Source organism: Hemiscyllium ocellatum, chromosome 6, assembly GCF_020745735.1.
Source record: "Hemiscyllium ocellatum isolate sHemOce1 chromosome 6, sHemOce1.pat.X.cur, whole genome shotgun sequence".
NCBI classification, from domain to species: domain Eukaryota; kingdom Metazoa; phylum Chordata; class Chondrichthyes; order Orectolobiformes; family Hemiscylliidae; genus Hemiscyllium; species Hemiscyllium ocellatum.
In genome coordinates, this window is record NC_083406.1 from 102582097 (window position 1) to 102599512 (window position 17416).

A 17416-nucleotide genomic window follows, 5' to 3' on the forward strand; every position below is an offset into this window, starting at 1 on the left:
CCCCAAAATTCGATGACCCGCGATGGCATCAAGCAGCTGGCAAGACCAGAGCTTCCGTTAAAATTCAAAGTGGTAACCAGGGCAACAGCGCGCCGGAATCTAAATATAAAACCTATAACTTCCAGAATACTAAACAGACATCCGGTGCTGGTTAACCATTACGTAATGCGGTGAACGGCATCATGGTAAGTGTAGTCCTCTTGCTCTGCGGTGCAGTGTCCAATTGCTGACAAAGGTCACTGGGAGGACTACAAATCCCAGCAGCGAGGTATCAGCGCAACAACCGCCTCTCCTGGAGGAGTAGGCCATCTTCAGGAATATAGACAGGACTTTTTACAATTTGTATTTAATCCCAGTGTTCACTATTGGCGAGGCTGCATTGCTATATATGTGGCGCCTATAAGTATAAAGACCGGAGCAGTCGCTTCTGAAGAGCTGTGGCATTAATCTGACAAGATTATAAATTTTATTCTTTTAAAACATTTCATGTCTATGAAACATGTCTTCTTTAGAGAAAGAATTGTTCTTGAGTAAATTGCCGTCGCGACCACCGATGCCGACAGGTCCCCACTCTGGAGCTAAAATGAGAATGGGGTTAGTGTGCACGTTAGGTTTTCAAAATCAAACTGTCGTTTCTGTTTGTTTTCTTGCTGACTCCCTACACTAGTCAGTTTTTGAGATGATTTTCAATCAATCGGAACTGTGGTTTCATTTTCTGTAGTTTGGTTGATTTGAGATTCTTTTAAAAAATCACTTGTAATATCTCGTAGATGTACAGTTAAATAAACTTAACCTTGTTTTGCCATTTCAATACATCTCTTCAACAGAGACGAATAGGACGGATGATGCAAGTTTAACTTAGTTCTTTTTTTAATTGCTTGCAGTATGGACTTCAGTACGACCTACGGATTGATGCTTTCTTCCTCCTTTTTAAAGCAAACTATAGTGTTAATTTTTTTAAAATGTAAGTGGAAAAATTCAGTTTTTATCTGTACTACATACTATATACAGCTTGTGATTGAACAATATAGAGGCAATACTTAATCTTATTTGACAAAAGCAACATACTATCGTTACTGGATTTCTAAAATAAAATCAGAATACTGAAAATACTGTAGAGAGAGAAAAATAGTTAACATCGCAATCTATGACATTTCATCAGTTCTATTTTCAGAATCAAGAACTGGGGCGCATAGTTTCTGAATTCAGAGGTTACTCTTCTAAAACAAAGATGAAGAGTAATCTCTTTGGAGGATCGTGATCATCGGAATTCTCTATCCCAGAGTTCTGAAGGTTGAGTCATTGAAAGTGTCAAATGTTGAGGTGAAAAGATTACAGGAGAGTTGAGAGTTACATGCAGCACACATGTAAGCTGAGTTGTTGCTAAAATCAGATTAATCTCGAATGGTGCAGTAGACTCCAGGGGCTGTATGGCCTACTCCTATTATCTCTTATGTTCTCAACTGGAAATGGTGACAGTGCAGATTGTGAGGAAGGATTGTTTTTGCATACTTTGATCCACATGAGTTTTGGTATTAGCTGACTCTCTCTTGATTCCTTCTGTGATGAGTAACACAGTGAGACATGTATCATTTAAGTCTTGTCACTTAACAATTCTCACACTTTCATTGTGTTTTATTCATAATCAACTTAAATAGACCATTTCAATTTTGCTAGAAAGGGAAGCTATTTAATGATTTTATGTGTGAGATGCTGTTTGAGTTGAACTGAAATGATTAGTGTTCTAGTTGAGGCTGAATCTTTATGATGAAGTCTGATTTTTGAATCTAATTTATACTATTCATTGGCGCAGCATTTATTTTGAAACATCTTCAGCATTTAATTTGCACCTAAAAGGTTTGTGGCTCATTGCTTACCTTGGTGCTATGTTTAGATCAGTATGTGATTGAACTGCCATTTTTTTTTTGTTGTTATTTGCAACAAATAATTCTTTTGAACAATCAGTAAACACTCTCCCTCCTCCCCACACTCTTCCTGTTTTTTTTGAAAGAAAGAAGAGCAATTTTAATGCCACGTTTAAAGGGGAAAGTGTTTGGTTCATGGAGTTCTTGAGTTGGTATAACCTGAGGCTTTTATTTGTTGACTAGTATGCTTTAGTAGTGACAAAGTATCTGAGTTCTGAGTAATTACTTTTCCATTTGGTTTTTAACTGTCTGCTGTTTTCTAGGATGAGACAATGAGCCAGGAGAATCTTGCTTATAATTCAGTTTTTCTCTCTGTCTGTTCTGGTGCGCAAAAGCAGTAAATGAACTATAGTTAGATGTGTAATCTGAAGTCTGAATCCATTTTCTTTCCAAGATGGCTAACTGGAAGGTGAGCTTTCCGTTTCATAAGAGGAAGGAGAGATCTGATTTTCTGGACGCTGATTTGGTTGCCTGGTTTCGTTGTCTTTGGACAAAATGGTCATTTCAGTTGTGATGACTTCATTTATTCTGCCCATATTGAGAAAAGCTTTATGAGACCTATCAGGTGACCAATGCAAATTAGTCCATATTTTGTTGTTAAAAATATTTTAATTATGAAAAATATTTTGGTTCTAACAACCAGAAGTTAAATTTTAACAGTCCATATATACCACTATGAAATGTCTGTGTTGACATCAACGAGAACAATGCAACATTGTCGTTTAGCCTTTTTTTAAAAAACACATTCATTCCAAAACACGATGGGAAAGCCTGTAAGGTGTTCTCAACATACATTTTATGGAATATATTACCTTAAATTGTTTCCACCTATGATGCGTTTGTAAAGAGCAATGCTTGATCCAGAAACTAATATATTACTTTCAACATTGGTGTGTGCCTATAGTGCACAATTTGTAATTTGGCTTTACACAGTTCAAGTCATATTTAATTTTCAACTACCCTATACTTTGTGAATCCTGGCTTTAACACTGCATTGGAAAGAACCAGCTGCATAGCTTACGAGATGCATCATACAGCCAGACCTCTGAACTGCAAACTTTTTTTTTCTTTGTTAGTGGCTCAGTTAGTGCCTCACGGCACCAGAGTCCCAGGTTCAATTCCAGTCTCAGTTGACTGCACATTCTCCCTGTGTCTGCGTGGGTTTCCTCGGGTGCTCTGGTTTCCTCCCACAGTCCAAGGATGTGCAGGTCAGGTGAACTGGCCATGCCAAATTGCCCATAGCGTTAGGTGCATTAGTCAGAGGGAAATGGGGCTGGGTGGGTTACTCTTTGGAGGGTCAGTGTAGACTGGTTGGACCCGAAGGGCCTGTTTCCACACTGTAGGGAATCTAATCTAAACTTTGTGGGCCGCATGTATCTTTTTAAATTGCCAGCATTTAAATACCAGACTTTACATGTTTGCAATGAGATTACCAAGGATAAAAGCCATTGGTTGTGTGAAAAGTGTGGATGAACAGACATTATTCCAATTAAAAACAAGGAAAGGAGATTTGATAAGGTGTGTTCCAAATTGTAAAGGATTTTAATAAGGCAAAACTGTTTGCAGCCATAGAAAGATGAGTAACCAGTGGACATTAGTTTTTTTTATCAATTATCTGAAATCTGAGGCTGCTCTAAACAAAAAAAAATACAGGGAGATAACGCAAATGTAAATGCTCTAATCCTGGGTATCATAAACTGAAATGCACTGTCTGGAAGAATGGCAGAACTAGATTCAAAATTAACTTTCAAAAGATAATCAGGTAAGTAATTGAAAGGAAAAATACTAGGCTATGGGAAATATTTCTAACTTACAGTAGAATACTAATTTTAAACAGCCATCACAAACACAATAAATGCATGGTTTGATTCTGTGCAGTATGACTTTGATTCTACAGCTTCAGCTCGTTAGGTTCTTTTCCCGAGGTTTCACACATGAGATGCAATTCGCACACCAACTTCTGGAAACAGTTAATGTTCATTAAAGCTTGTGCAAGCTACATGACCCCTCAGACACTTTTTGCAGACATGCAAAGTTGAGTCAGGAGAGATCCCGAGCAAAGAAAGCACATCCCCTTTATACAAGTCAGTTGGAAATGCTCACAGATATCCTGGCCGCTCCCCCTCCCTCATAACCATGTGTTATGTCAGATACAATGATAGGATGAGATCATCCTTTGAGATAACGCAAATGTAAATACTCTAATCCTGGGTATCATTATGCAGACGATTTCCTGACCCAGTGATCCCCCAAGACAATGTAGGTGTGATATGCCCTTGCTTGGTGTGGTGGGGGGGGGGGGTGGGAGGGGGAGTTCTGGCTCCACTATTCCCCCAGACAATGTAGTTGTCACAGGCTTCAGTTTTGGGGATGATCACGCAAGCGAACCTGATTGGCTGGGGGATGGCTATTTGCATTGAAGGGGCTGAATGATAATAGTAGGGGAGTAGTAGAAAATAACTGAGTAAATGGAGTTGGAGTCATCTGCATTCCTGCATGAATGTCGTCTCCACCCATTTCCAGAATGTTCAGACAGTGCCGTTTAACCCTTTAATAATCCATTAATGTTCAGAGAGTGAGTCCAATTTAATCTTTTAACATTACAAGCTGAAGTTGAACAGAAATTACAAATTCTATATCAAAACAGTATACAGATTCATTATGTACTTAGTGTGATGGCTTATCAGCTCTTAAATATTCTTTAGCTTTTGTTTTACTAATTTGCAGTTATGGTTTTCCTGTTAGTGTTATTTGGTATTTTGTTAGGATATTGTTAGATTTGTTCAATTTTTATTAAAATAGCCTTCAAAAGGCTTCTAAAATTTTGCTCATATTGACCTGGTATAAAAGAATTTGAGGATACAAAATTCAGAGGATAGGGATATGGTGAAATTTTGAATTTGAGATTTATCAGTCAATAACCAAGTCAGTCAGTGTTTGTGTTTACCCGGTATTCAGTTATTTCTAAAGTCCAGAGAATGAAGTGGACACAACCAAACATGAATTTAAAAACTTCTCTGTGAATGAAAAGCAAGTGAAATGCAGAAGGAAATACAAAAAATTAAATGCTAATTTTTGATGATTCATTTGTGATGGGCATTCCCCTGACGCCAATGCCAATGAATGTTTCAGCCATTGGCTCAAAAATATTCATTTTAGTCATTTGTGGGATCTGAGCTGCCAATTTCCTAAGTCATAACCACAGTTTTTAGATTTCACAAGTACTTCATGACTATAACATGTCAGGGCATTCTGAAATCAGGGGAAAAACAAGCTGGAGAAACTCTGCACTTCTGACAGCATCAGTGGAATTCTGAAGAAAGGTCAATGGACCCGAAATGTTAATTCGGTTTTCTCTTCATTATGTTGCCAGATCTGCTTAGTTTCTACACCAATTTCTGTTTTTATTTCAGATCTCCAGCATCTTCAGTTTTTGATTTTAATTTATTTTCAGATGTGTAAGATTCTTAAGATAGGACAAATAGAAAAGGCAATTGACTTTGTGAAGGGATATCAGTGAAAACTTTGAAGATAACTGGAACCTCAGTTAAGTGTTCCATAATCTGGGATGTGAAGAATTGATTTGGACATAGAAACATAGAAAATAAGAACACAAATGGACATTTGATTCTTGATGCCAGCTTAGCCATTTGTTATGATCGTGTCTGATAGTGCAATTTGATAGCTTGTTCATCCTTTTCTACCATGCCCTTTGTTCCCTTAGCCCCAGAGTGCTACAACCAACTTGTTCATGAAATCATACAATGTTTTGGCTCAACTACTTTCTGTAATGGCAAATTCCTCAGGCTTACCACTCTCTAGATGAAGACATTTCTCTTCTCAGTCCTGAATTGTTTACCCCATATCCTCAGACTGTGACCCCTTGTTCCGGGCTCCCCTGCCATTATGATCATCCTCCTTGAATCTACCCTGTCTAGTCCTGTTAGAATTTTATCGACCTATGTGCAATTTCTCCCTCATTGTTTTGAACTCCAGCCGATATAATCCTAACCGATTTAACCTTTCCTCAAATGTCAGTCCTGCTATCCCAGGATCAATCTGGTAAACCTTTGCTGCACTCCTTCTACAGCAACACCTTTCCTCAGATAAAGAAGCCACAAGTGCACACAATATTTCCGCTGTGGTCTCACCCAGGCCCTTTATTAATGTAGCAAGACATCTTTGCTCCAGTAAATGTGTTGCTGGTCAAAGCACAGCAGGTTAGGCAGCATCTCAGGAATAGATCTATTCCTGAGATGCTGCCTAACCTGCTGTGCTTTGACCAGCAACACATTTGCAGCTGTGATCTCCAGCATCTGCAGACCTCATTTTTTACATCTTTGCTCCAGTACTGTAATCTCACTATGAATATCAACATGCCATTTGCCTTCTTTACCGCCTGCTACACCGGCATGCTTACCTTCAATGACTGATGTACAAAGACTCTCAGGTCTGTTGCACATTCTGCACTCTCAATTTACAGCTTCTATCTATCTCTACGTTAAAGAGTATGGCGCTGGAAGTGCACAGCCAGTCAGGTGGCATCCGAGGAGCAGGCGAATCTACTTTTCCTGATGCAGGGCTTATGTCGGAAACATCGATTCTCCTGCTCCTCGAATGCTACCTGATCGACAATGCTTTTTCAGCATCACAGTCTACGACTCAGATCTCCAGCATCTGCAGTCCTCACGTTGCCCTCAATCCCATTTGTTTTATTTTTACGCACTAATCTCTTAGGGAGCCAATGAAAAATTTGGTCCTGTAACAACCTGATGTTAAATGGCAAGGTAAGGGATAGAAATACAAATAGTTTGCACTTTTTTGTTGAATAATGCATTGTGAGATTTTCTGATTTTGAAACCAGAAAGCTTGGGAGATTCAACATATTCACAGTAAATCGTCCATTATATCTTCACATCAACTATAATTTTATCTTGTAGATTTAGTTCAGTGCATTCATCAGCTTGCACTTTATTTGACTCTATTCTCTTAACAGCATGAGCCCTCTATTCATTCAATCCCTTTTCTACATTTGAGCAATCTCAATTCTTTCTTTTCTACATTCATGGCTCGCACCATAAATGTGGGTGTTTGTTTTGCCCTATGTATTTTCTTAATTGCTAACTGCATCGTGACGAGCTGCTGTATCCTTAGTGGTATTACTCACATGTATTTATACAGATTTTTGGATTTCCTGTCATTTAGTGGGGATTATTAATGTATGACTCAAATTGATATACTGGTGAAGATTTTTGTGTTTTTAACTACTATTCTGCTTCATTTTCAATTCACTAAGCTTCTTCATTCATAGTGTAACTTAATTTCTTGAATTTTTTTGAACCTACAGTTTATATGACCATGGTTTTTCCACATTAAATATAACTTCTATTTCGACCAAGTGTCAAGTTTCAGAAGGATTGTATTGTCCACCTACTCATTTTATTTCCCACACAATTTTGTGTCGTGAATAGCTAGGAATTCTGCTGTTGACACATTCAGTTATTTGACAAGAAATAGGAAAAAATTTAAGAAATTAGATTTGATTGTATGGAGCGGTGGATGCATTTTATGAATAACTAATTCTTAAAATTATTGAGAGAAATTTTAATTGTTTTTAACCGTATTGTATCATCAGAAATCCAAGTTGGATTTCAGTCCTCAAAGTCCATTAAAACATTTAATTAGATCTTTTGTTTCTTATAAGACACATCCTGCTTAAAAAAACAACAGGTGTTAAAGCAGCAGCATGGTGGTATAGTTTCATAAGCAGACGGTAGTGATTCAGTTGCTAAAACCTACTAGTTGAATTATAAAAAGCACCCAGTGCAACAAATGGTGATTTATGTTTTCTGTATCAATATTGGCCAATGAAAAGCATTTCTATTTCATCATTAAGCGTAACCAAATTGCTAGCAAGATCCCTTATTCTATCCAGTTTGTGACATTTCATAACTTTGTTAATCACTGTTATGTCCTTTGAGTAAGATTGCCAAGCAAAAGGGCAGTTTTATGCTTTTTCTTTCAATCCCACAAAGAAGTGAGTTGAGATTACCCTAAGTTACTTCATGTCGGGTATTTGTAGTCAGCAGAAAGTTTGGGCGGCATGGTGGCACAGTGGTTAGCACTGCTGCCTCACAGCGCCAGAGACCCGTGTTCAATTCCCGACTCAGGTGACTGACTGACTGTGTGGAGTTTGCACATTCTCCCCGTGTCTGCATAGGTTTCCTCCGGGTTGGATCATTGATCTTGAAGATGAAAGAATAGAATGCTGACCTTATCTCTCATTTAATACCATGCTATATTGTTACTGCTAAGTAATGGATGGTATTGAATTTCTTAAGTGGTCTCCGAAATGGAATGTTCAACCAGAGAGTCCCATTTTTAATATTTGTTTTTGCTAACCTGATGTCTTGGTTCATTTTCGTGTCACTTTGGCTTCTGAGTCAACAGGTTCTGGTCCCACTTGAAGACTTGAACACAAAAATCAAAAGACTGAAGTGTCATTGCAGTCGTGCCATATTTGGGAAGTCAGTCTGAAACACCTCCTTCTCTCCCACCCCCAGTTTTTTGAGGAGAGCAGGGAAGCTGTTCACTGTGGCCTGGGTAATATTTATTCTTTAATTGATATGATAGAAACAGATTACCTAGTCATTATCACATGTTTTTGGGAATTGCAAATTGGTTGGAGCCTTTCCTGCATTACAATAGTGAATATTCTGCCAAAGTACTTTGAAAGATCTGGTAGTCAGAAAAGGTATTACAAGTTACAATTTTTTTAAAGATTTTGCTCTTTCTATCCTTCATCCATTCCATTCACCTCTAAATGTTCAGCCCACATTGAATTTTGTGCCATTTGCCAACAATCCTCCTGCATAATTCAGCCAATACGAGTCCATCACATGTTAACTGGAGGTAGCTCATCTCCTCAAAACTGTAAGTTGGAGACTGGCAGCATTTTGTATATTCCAAAAATCAGTGCAGAGCTAAACACAATGCTATAGTTGTGACTTTGAATGTGGAATTAACATGGAACAAAGTGATATTTTCCTGTGACCTCTGATTCCTGAATATTGAGAAGCCGTGTTAAATTTTCTTTTCCTACATCTAGAATATTCTTAAGATAAATTTTTAAAATCTTGTGTGTAACTGTAAAGCAACAGGGCCCTTATAAGATTAAATGTACACTAAAGTGGCATGTACTGCATTGAATTCCACTTTTAGCTGATGGTTTGTGTCACTTTGTTGCAGTCCTGGAAGAAAGCGGGATTTCTCCCCTGTGGCCTGGAATCATTACTTTGAAACGATGGAAGATGTCATAACTACAGATGGAACAAGTGAAGATATATCTTTTAAAAGTGCGATGTGTAAAGATTTATACAATGAAACTTTTTGCTTGATAGAGCATTCACTTTAAAGGCATTATTATTTGGATTCATCTAATTTTGGTTGCAATAAATAGGCACTTTATCTGACCTTAATTGGACTGAGTAGTGTTCAAATGACTCTATATAAATTCCTCTATATTTAAGAGGTAGTTCAGTCATGCTGTTATTACCCAAAGATGATGAAAGGTTCATAAACCTTCACATTCTTGTTCAGAATGCTGTTTGACCTGTATCCTTTCTCTCTCACTAGTTTTGTTGGTCATTTATTCTGGTTCTTGCTGATCTCTTTTAGCTTTCAAATTTAAAATAATTTTCTTCAAAACCTGCATTGCCTCACTTGACATTGCAATGTGAACTTCATGATTAAATTTGCATGATTAATATCTAATGTCAGTGGACCAGATTATGACTGTTTTATGTTGCTGGTGTTGCCAGCTGGAGAATGTAATATGTTCAGATTGAGAAAACATGCTTTCAATATATTAGACAAAACTAATTTGTGATTTTAAATTTGTTGTATAACAGTTGGGAGACCACTTTAAGGGATTCTCAAACTGAAGTATGCATCAAGATTTTTTTTGGTTTAACTACAACAAAGCAAATTTATGCATAAGGTGAGATGTATAAAACAACACAACTGCTATCTTGTTCATTACCTAGCTATCTGTATTTCACATCTGTCTGCTGTGATGACATTAAGAGTCAACCAAGTTGTGTGTGTGTCTCAGACTAAAGTTACTATCAACCAAAGTGGATGGGGATTACATACATCATTCCTTGTGCTTCTTGGTTGTTACAAAGGTCCACTAACCAGGTAGTGTTCTGGTTATGGTACAAGTTGCCATGGATGCAAGTAGAGCTTACCAGTCCAGTTGCTAGTACACAACCATTAAAGTATGGTACCATATATATTCAACTTTTCAAAGCATCTGCTCCCATAATCCTAGTAGGAAGCTTATGACCAAGGGTTACATCATGCTTTCATTTTTCAAGTGAATTGCCTTTTTTGTTTAAATTCCATTTTCTTTCTGTATGATGTTGGAAAAACAAATGATCAACAAAATGTGAAATTTGGCAAAATATTGGTGCAAACAAAAACCAGAACCCTCCATGTCAAATGTGCAGGCTAAAGATGAAAGGAAAGGTCCATGTTAGAATGAGTATAGCTTCTCTGAAATTATGTGCAAGGAGTTGAGAAACCATAATTATGAATTTATTTACTTTTATTTAGAGCAATGCTTTATCTGTGAGATATTATAATTTGGATAATTTAAAATTTTAGCCAAGATGTATTAAAAATAAAATTAAAACTTGTTTATGTCTTACACTTGTGATACACAGAATTGTGTAATTTGATTTAAAAATGTTGGTGGTGACAAGCAATCTGAGAACAATATTTTTGTGAGATCAGACCAAATTATTGGCCTAAAATCTCAGCCTTTTGAGAGAGATCTCCTTCAACCCTTTTTGTGTGAAGAAATACTTTTATAACATTTTTCCTGAACAGCCTAACTCTAACTGTGAAATTATTTCCCCTTGAGCTGGAGTCACTTACTGAGGAAATCGTTTTGCAAGTTCTACCCTATCTTTTGATCATATGATATATCCTAATTAGAAATTCCCTCAATCTTCTATATTTGTGGGAAAACAAACAAATTTTGGGGATTTCTTGAAAAAAAATTGAAGGATGCTGTTTAAAGGTTTTCATTTTGCACTCCGGTAAACTGCAAGAATACCTAAATTCTCAGAGCGCAACAGTTTGAATTACACGAGAAAAGAGCACCGATTAGTTAGTAATATCACAGATTAGATGAAGCATTTCTGTGGAGAATGCACTAAGGAACAACCTGTTCTCATAATTTAGCCTTTTCGTTTCAATCAGTTGAATTTGTGCTGCACTCTGCAGCATGTACGGTGAGGTGCCCGAACTAAATGCAGAACAGACTATAGCTAGTGCTCCATAACGTAACTTCCATTTCTTTGTATTCCAGTTTTTGTTTACATAACAGCCTCATACTTGATTAACCTTTTTAATTTCTTTTGTACAGTGATCTTTTATCTTTCTGTTTTGACCTTAGTTTCAATCTTCTCATTACTCTGTAAGTACTCTGATCCAGCTTTTCAGGATCTAAAATTTGAGTGATTTCACACTTTCCCACATTGATCTCCACCTGCTGTAGTTTTGCCCACTCATTTAATCTATCGTATATGATTCATTGGCTACAATGTTCTAACAAATTTCTAATGCTTTAAGTTACAAATCTGTGTCATGTTTGTTCATGGCAAGGCAATTTCAGTCCAATCTAATACATATATTGTTTTACATTACCCTAATTTTATATTGCAAATAAACCTTAACTACTTGTACTCTTTTCGAATCTACAAAAGTGGATCTGATGGGCCTGTCCTCTTATTATTGCATGGTGGAGGCCATTCAGCACTCTCCTGGGCAGTATTCACTGTAAGTAATAGCAAGTTTTAAGAAAAATGCAGTGTGGAAATTGCAGAATGAGATTTACTGCATAGCAAGAAACTATTCATATTTGTCCACTGTTGAAGCAAAAGCAAGACTGGCTCTAATGGCATCTGTATGTTCCCTATTTATTTCTGTTCATTATGTGCAGGTACCCCCATTTAAAGCGCTTTCTAAAAATGTATTTTCAGCACAATTTGTAAATAACAGAGCTTAGCAGAAAAGTGCAGCCTCCATTTTCATTTTGTCATCATTTAGTGAATGTATGCCAAGAACTGTGGCATATGCTCAAGTCTGTATTTTAAACAAGCTATACTTTGCTCGCTGTCTCTTTCGACTTTCTTCCACACACTGCTCCTTTCTGCTGCTTTCCCCTCCTGCTCTGCATTCTGTCCTGATCATTATCACTACCTGCCCCTTCACTACTTGTTCACTCTGTCCAATGTGCAGTCCTTCTACCAAGCTATCACTGATTTTTTTAAAATCCCTTCTGAAAATGACTTTAGTTTCTTCATGACCTTTTTAAAAATTATAGTTTGGATACCCCATCAAATGAACAGATAAGTAAACCAGCATAATTGAGATATTCATACGAAGACTGTTCTGATTTGATTTAAACTGTATAATTAGCCAGGTGATGGAACCATTGCAATTTGCCCCTTGGTGACTGTTCTTGCCTCGTATAAAGAATCTTAAAAAAAAATTCATGATGTCAACTCGAAAATCTGCATGTGGTTTCCTCTCCCATCAGCTGCAAGGTTAGGCTATTGCTTGGAGCATATATCTAAATTGTAAATTTAGGGATATGAGAAGGAATGAAAAATGGCTCAAGTTCTAAAATTGAACTTGGACATGCAAGTTATTGCATTGTTACATCATATAGTTTGAAATGGTTTCCATTGATTTACTAAAACAGCATTTTGTGATGTTTCATTGCATGTTAGCAAACAATTTTACCATTGAAGATCTTCGAAGTTGCAATGCCATATAAGATACCAGTGAATACACTGGATTTAAGAGAGATTGTACATTCTGTGTTGCCTTATTACAATATTTTTTCCCATATTGTGGTCATATTAATATTTTAATTTCACAGCTAGAAGAAGGTGGTGAAGTGATTCCATTGTGTACTTGACGAGGAATGCATTTTTACTTTTCCAACATTCCTCTCAAACCAATTGCAGCTAGGGATTAGCCTGTAATCGGGTCCCAGTCAATTGGTAATGTTGCTTTTTGCTTGGCTGCTGAGATTTGTGAGAGCAGGCACGTATGATTCATCCTCTAACATATATCTAAGACCATGTAGAGATCAGAAAAAGTCTGTTCAGCCCTTGTTATAATGTTCTGCATGCTGAGAATTCTTAAACTGAGGATTGTATGGTAGATGTTATGCTTGTGCAGCACCATAAATCTGTGATCAGGAAACAGATATATAACGTTCTTTCTTTCCTAGAAACTTCTGTGTTTGTTCAATTTGAACTTTTCGTCAAGTTTTTAAGTTAGTTTATTGTTGATCCATTTTTGTGCTCATTTTAGCTTTACCAATCTATTAAGATTTTTTAAAGTTTTTTTTCTCTCCACCTCAGTTGTCCTACTCTATAAACTTACTTTCTCATCTAGTGTAGTCAGAGGTACTTTTCCTGAGGCCATATATGAATGTTTTTAAAGATGCTATGGGCAGTATTTTGCCATGTTCACTATTTACGTAGATGGCTAGTACAAATGAGTATAGAACAACCAATTTGTACACATTTTTTAACTTTAAAATTTGACCTGCTTAGATGCTTCCTCTAAAAACCAGTTTACTCTCACCTTTAACTGACTCTGGCACTAAAAAGGTGCAGTACCAGCCACTTTATATATCTGGTTATGGCATTTGTGAAGGAGTATAGGTCACTTTCAAAGTTATATGCTTAATAACAAAAATGGAAGTCTCAATATTTAATCATGTAATATATGGACAAATATTTTGACCACTAGGGAGAGGACAATATTGTTGTAAGTGTACTTCAGCTGATCCTACAATGTTCAGCTGGCATATGCCAATGTCTCTAAGTGGTGTGATAATTACGTGCACATTTTGATTCCCTGAATTCTTGTCCTGTGTAGATGTTACTACAATACTAATCATGTATTTGCTAACTCTTCTGTGCTGTAATAATTGAGTAGAAAAACGTTTAATGTAGAGGCCAGTGATTATCATTATGTATTTGGATTTGTAGCCATTGTAGTTTGAAAGCACCCATAAATTCTTGAGTGAGGAAAGATGTCACACTTGATAGTCAAATTATTTTGTATTTCAGAGCATCAGCCTTTACTTTTTACAGTGAATTATGCTATATCAAACTGAAATGAAACATAATGCTGGAGATTCTTGTTTAGGCAAAACGACTTGTTCTTTCTCTTTTGTCAGCAATGTAAACAACATTTCCCAGCTCTCTTTTGCTTCTGAAGAGAAACCATTTTCCTAAATGTCAACTGTTTCTCTCTTAACAGATGCTACCAGATTTGCTGAGTTTCTCCATCCTAAATTCTGATTTTAGGAATGTTGCTGGCTCTGCATACTTTTGATTTTGAGCACTGGTACTGTATTCAACTAACTTGATTTTAAAAATTAGTCATTTGTTGGAAGAATAAAACCACAAGATTCCAGTATTTAAAACAAAATAGTTTTGTTATACAACAGTCAAACAAAGCATAAAACCATCTTGCTAACTACCTAAACACTGAAGCCAAACCAATTAAACATAAATTAACTAGGAAATTGTGGTCAATTTATAAGCTATATGTTACACATTTCTGGCAGATGAAACTAGGGCAGATTCCCCAAATTGCCTTAATTCACTTAATGTGTAAGTCATTAGTCCCAAGTGACACAATCCTTCTAAACACTTGTCGTCTTTGTAGAATTTCACTTCCTTTCCTTGGAGCTTGGTCCTCAGTTGACATCAATGCACAAACAACTGAGTTCCACAGGACAGTTTTCATTAAAAGTGGCATCCATCTCTAGAACCGCCTTCACTCAATCTAGATGGCAGTGATCTACCAAACCTATTTTCAAATAACAAGCGTATACCACAATTATATAATTGCTAAATTTTCAACTTCAGGGTCTAGCCTTTGTCTTTTCAGTCTGCTTGTCCTACACAACTGGACTGTCAACTTCTCCTGAACTGTGTTCTGTTGTATATTTTAATCAGTTACAGTATCCTTGGAAGTTTTGGTTTTTAAATCACAATTTCAATCTGATTTTCCTTAGAAACTAGAAGGCTTGATTTCCTTTTTCAAGTTGGTGGTTATCTCAAAAATACAAGCTTTGAAAACAGATTCCATCAAAAATACAGTATTGTGCAGCCATCACCTCAGGTTAACCTAATCCCTTCTAACTCCACAAAGTATTGTGCTGAATAGTTTATTTGAAGATGTTATAGGAATAATATGGATGTGACGTGAATCCTTCTTTGTGCAGAGTTAGGTGACCTTTGTAGATACAAGGAAGGAGAAATCGTCCAGAGTTCACTTCTGATCACAGAAGGAAATGAATATGAGTGGACATTGGTTAAAGGACTGGGTTATATGTAACATTCCCTTTTCCCTCTTCCCTAAATTAGTTAACTTGTCAGTACTCCATGTAGATGTTCATTCAACTTGCTCAAAATGACCCAGACAGCTGGAACCAGTGGAACTGTTAAAGTAACAGCATCTTTTCAGGGGAGAATACAATTTATTTTTAAAAATATTATCCTATTGACAGACTAGGAAGTCCCAAGCTAAATTATTGCAATGTTCTAATTTGACAGAACACCTGAGTGGCCACGCATTCTCCTCTTGACAGTGACTCAAAATTAAAAAATATTAAAGACAATTTTTTTTTTGGTGCAGTCGATATTCTTCTGTTTTGTTGTGAAACCCCTCTATCGGTCAGCTATTTAATATTTTCTATTTCATTTTGCATGTGAAGAATGGTCAGATTTGGAGATATTTTGCAATGAGCTGCATATTTATGTATTCATAAAGGGGAAGACATTAAATTGTATGACCCCCTCACTATCTCTCTAGACAGAAATAAACTTTAATGTTTGGTCATCAATTTGCCATTAGAATTCTATAGCATTAAACATCAAACGTAATGGCACATTAACCACCAAGATTGTGATTTTTGTTTTTGACCTGTATCATGGCCAATACTTGCACAACAGTATTTATGGTTCAAGGGATGAAGTTAGTTTTTTTTTTCAAGTTTTAAGATTTGGTCATAAAGGCTCACATTATTTTTGTGTAAAATATATGCTTGCAAGTTATGATGTGAGATTGGTATATATGACTTAAGCTAACCTGTTTTTGTTGACTACAGTCCATGATTATCAGTCGAGTTCACTGTAGGGTTGTGGCGGTAGATCTACGAAGCCATGGTAAGGTTTTTGTTATTTATTCTAATTAAGTGATTACCATTAAATTTGATAAATGAGCACCAGTAAAGGTGTATAAGTTTATGAATGTATCAGTTTTTGCTTAATGACACAAGTAGAGCCATTGTGTTTTAGAGGCATATACCGGTTTGTATCGTACCAGTTATTTCTTTTGACTTGTCACCACAAGTCATAGTGCATCAGTTTATTGTGATCAGCTCATCTCTCCTCCCAATCTCAAAATGTTTTCTTTCCAGTACACTGCAAGTTCTAGAATGCCCATGCATTTGGGCACCCTTCTAGAAGCTCCTCTAAAACCTTCTCCATTTTCTAAATCCTGTGCTCTGCATTAAAACACAATTGGACTCCAAAACCCACTACTTGGAATTCTAAGTATTTGACCTTTTTTTTTCAATTAATATTCTTCTCTCTTTTTTTTTCTGCTTTCACCACCCCCCACCAAAAAAAGCTTTGAGTTTTGATTTTGAATACTCATGGGTCTAGATTTTTGTCTAGATTTTGAGAAAACATTTTCATCATGTACCAAGTGTGAGCTGTTTGAGTACTTTAAATGTTTGGAGTAACTTAAATTGAAATGATATATGAAAACTTCTGCAATTAATGCCTGTCGTAATAAAAGATTGGATGCTTCTCCCACTACCTGAACTCTTTCATCCTCTTGGCTACATGCAGTGTTGGAAATTCATCTGCCTGAGTTTGCTGTAAATGTGACCCATGTTTTATGAGTGTCCATGTCACCCTGATCAAAATACACACAATGTTTATGCTGATTCTGATATCTCTGTCCAAATCCTGCAGTTGCTTTTACTATTGTAGCCTTCAAGGTCATATGTAATATGGAATCAGAATGTAAGGTGGCAAATACTTTCCAGCCATTGCATGGCTTTGAACTGATAACATTGGACTCGCACTGAACTTTTTCCTCCTGCCTTACTCGTAAACTGGTATCTGTATAGTGTAGGGTATTGTGAAGACAAACCTGCTGAGTATTGCAAAACAACAACAACCATGTTTTTTCTACTCGACTGAATTGGGAAGAAGAATTTAATTTTTTGTATGATCCTGCGCATCTATAGTGATGCAAGATCCTTTTTTAAACAGGAAGGTAAACCCAAAGGGGACCTACAGTTTGAACAAGAAAGTAATTCAGTTTTTGAAAAAACTTTGTTTGACTTTGTTTTATTCATGCTATTGACATCTTTT

At 36.6% G+C, this 17416-nt stretch overlaps 1 protein-coding gene across 1 annotated transcript in view; it reads left to right on the forward strand.

Moving 5' to 3' along the window:
- The first annotated feature begins 298 nt into the window (after nucleotides 1–298).
- The window catches only part of ppme1 (protein phosphatase methylesterase 1), a 58011-nt gene continuing 40893 nt past the window's right edge, over nucleotides 299–17416 (forward strand). Inside the window, exons 1-4 of the mRNA XM_060826213.1 lie at nucleotides 299–594; nucleotides 9174–9267; nucleotides 11679–11771; nucleotides 16138–16195. Coding sequence (XP_060682196.1) covers nucleotides 500–594; nucleotides 9174–9267; nucleotides 11679–11771; nucleotides 16138–16195 — 340 coding nt within the window. The 5' untranslated portion in view covers nucleotides 299–499. The remainder of the gene's footprint in view (nucleotides 595–9173; nucleotides 9268–11678; nucleotides 11772–16137; nucleotides 16196–17416) is intronic.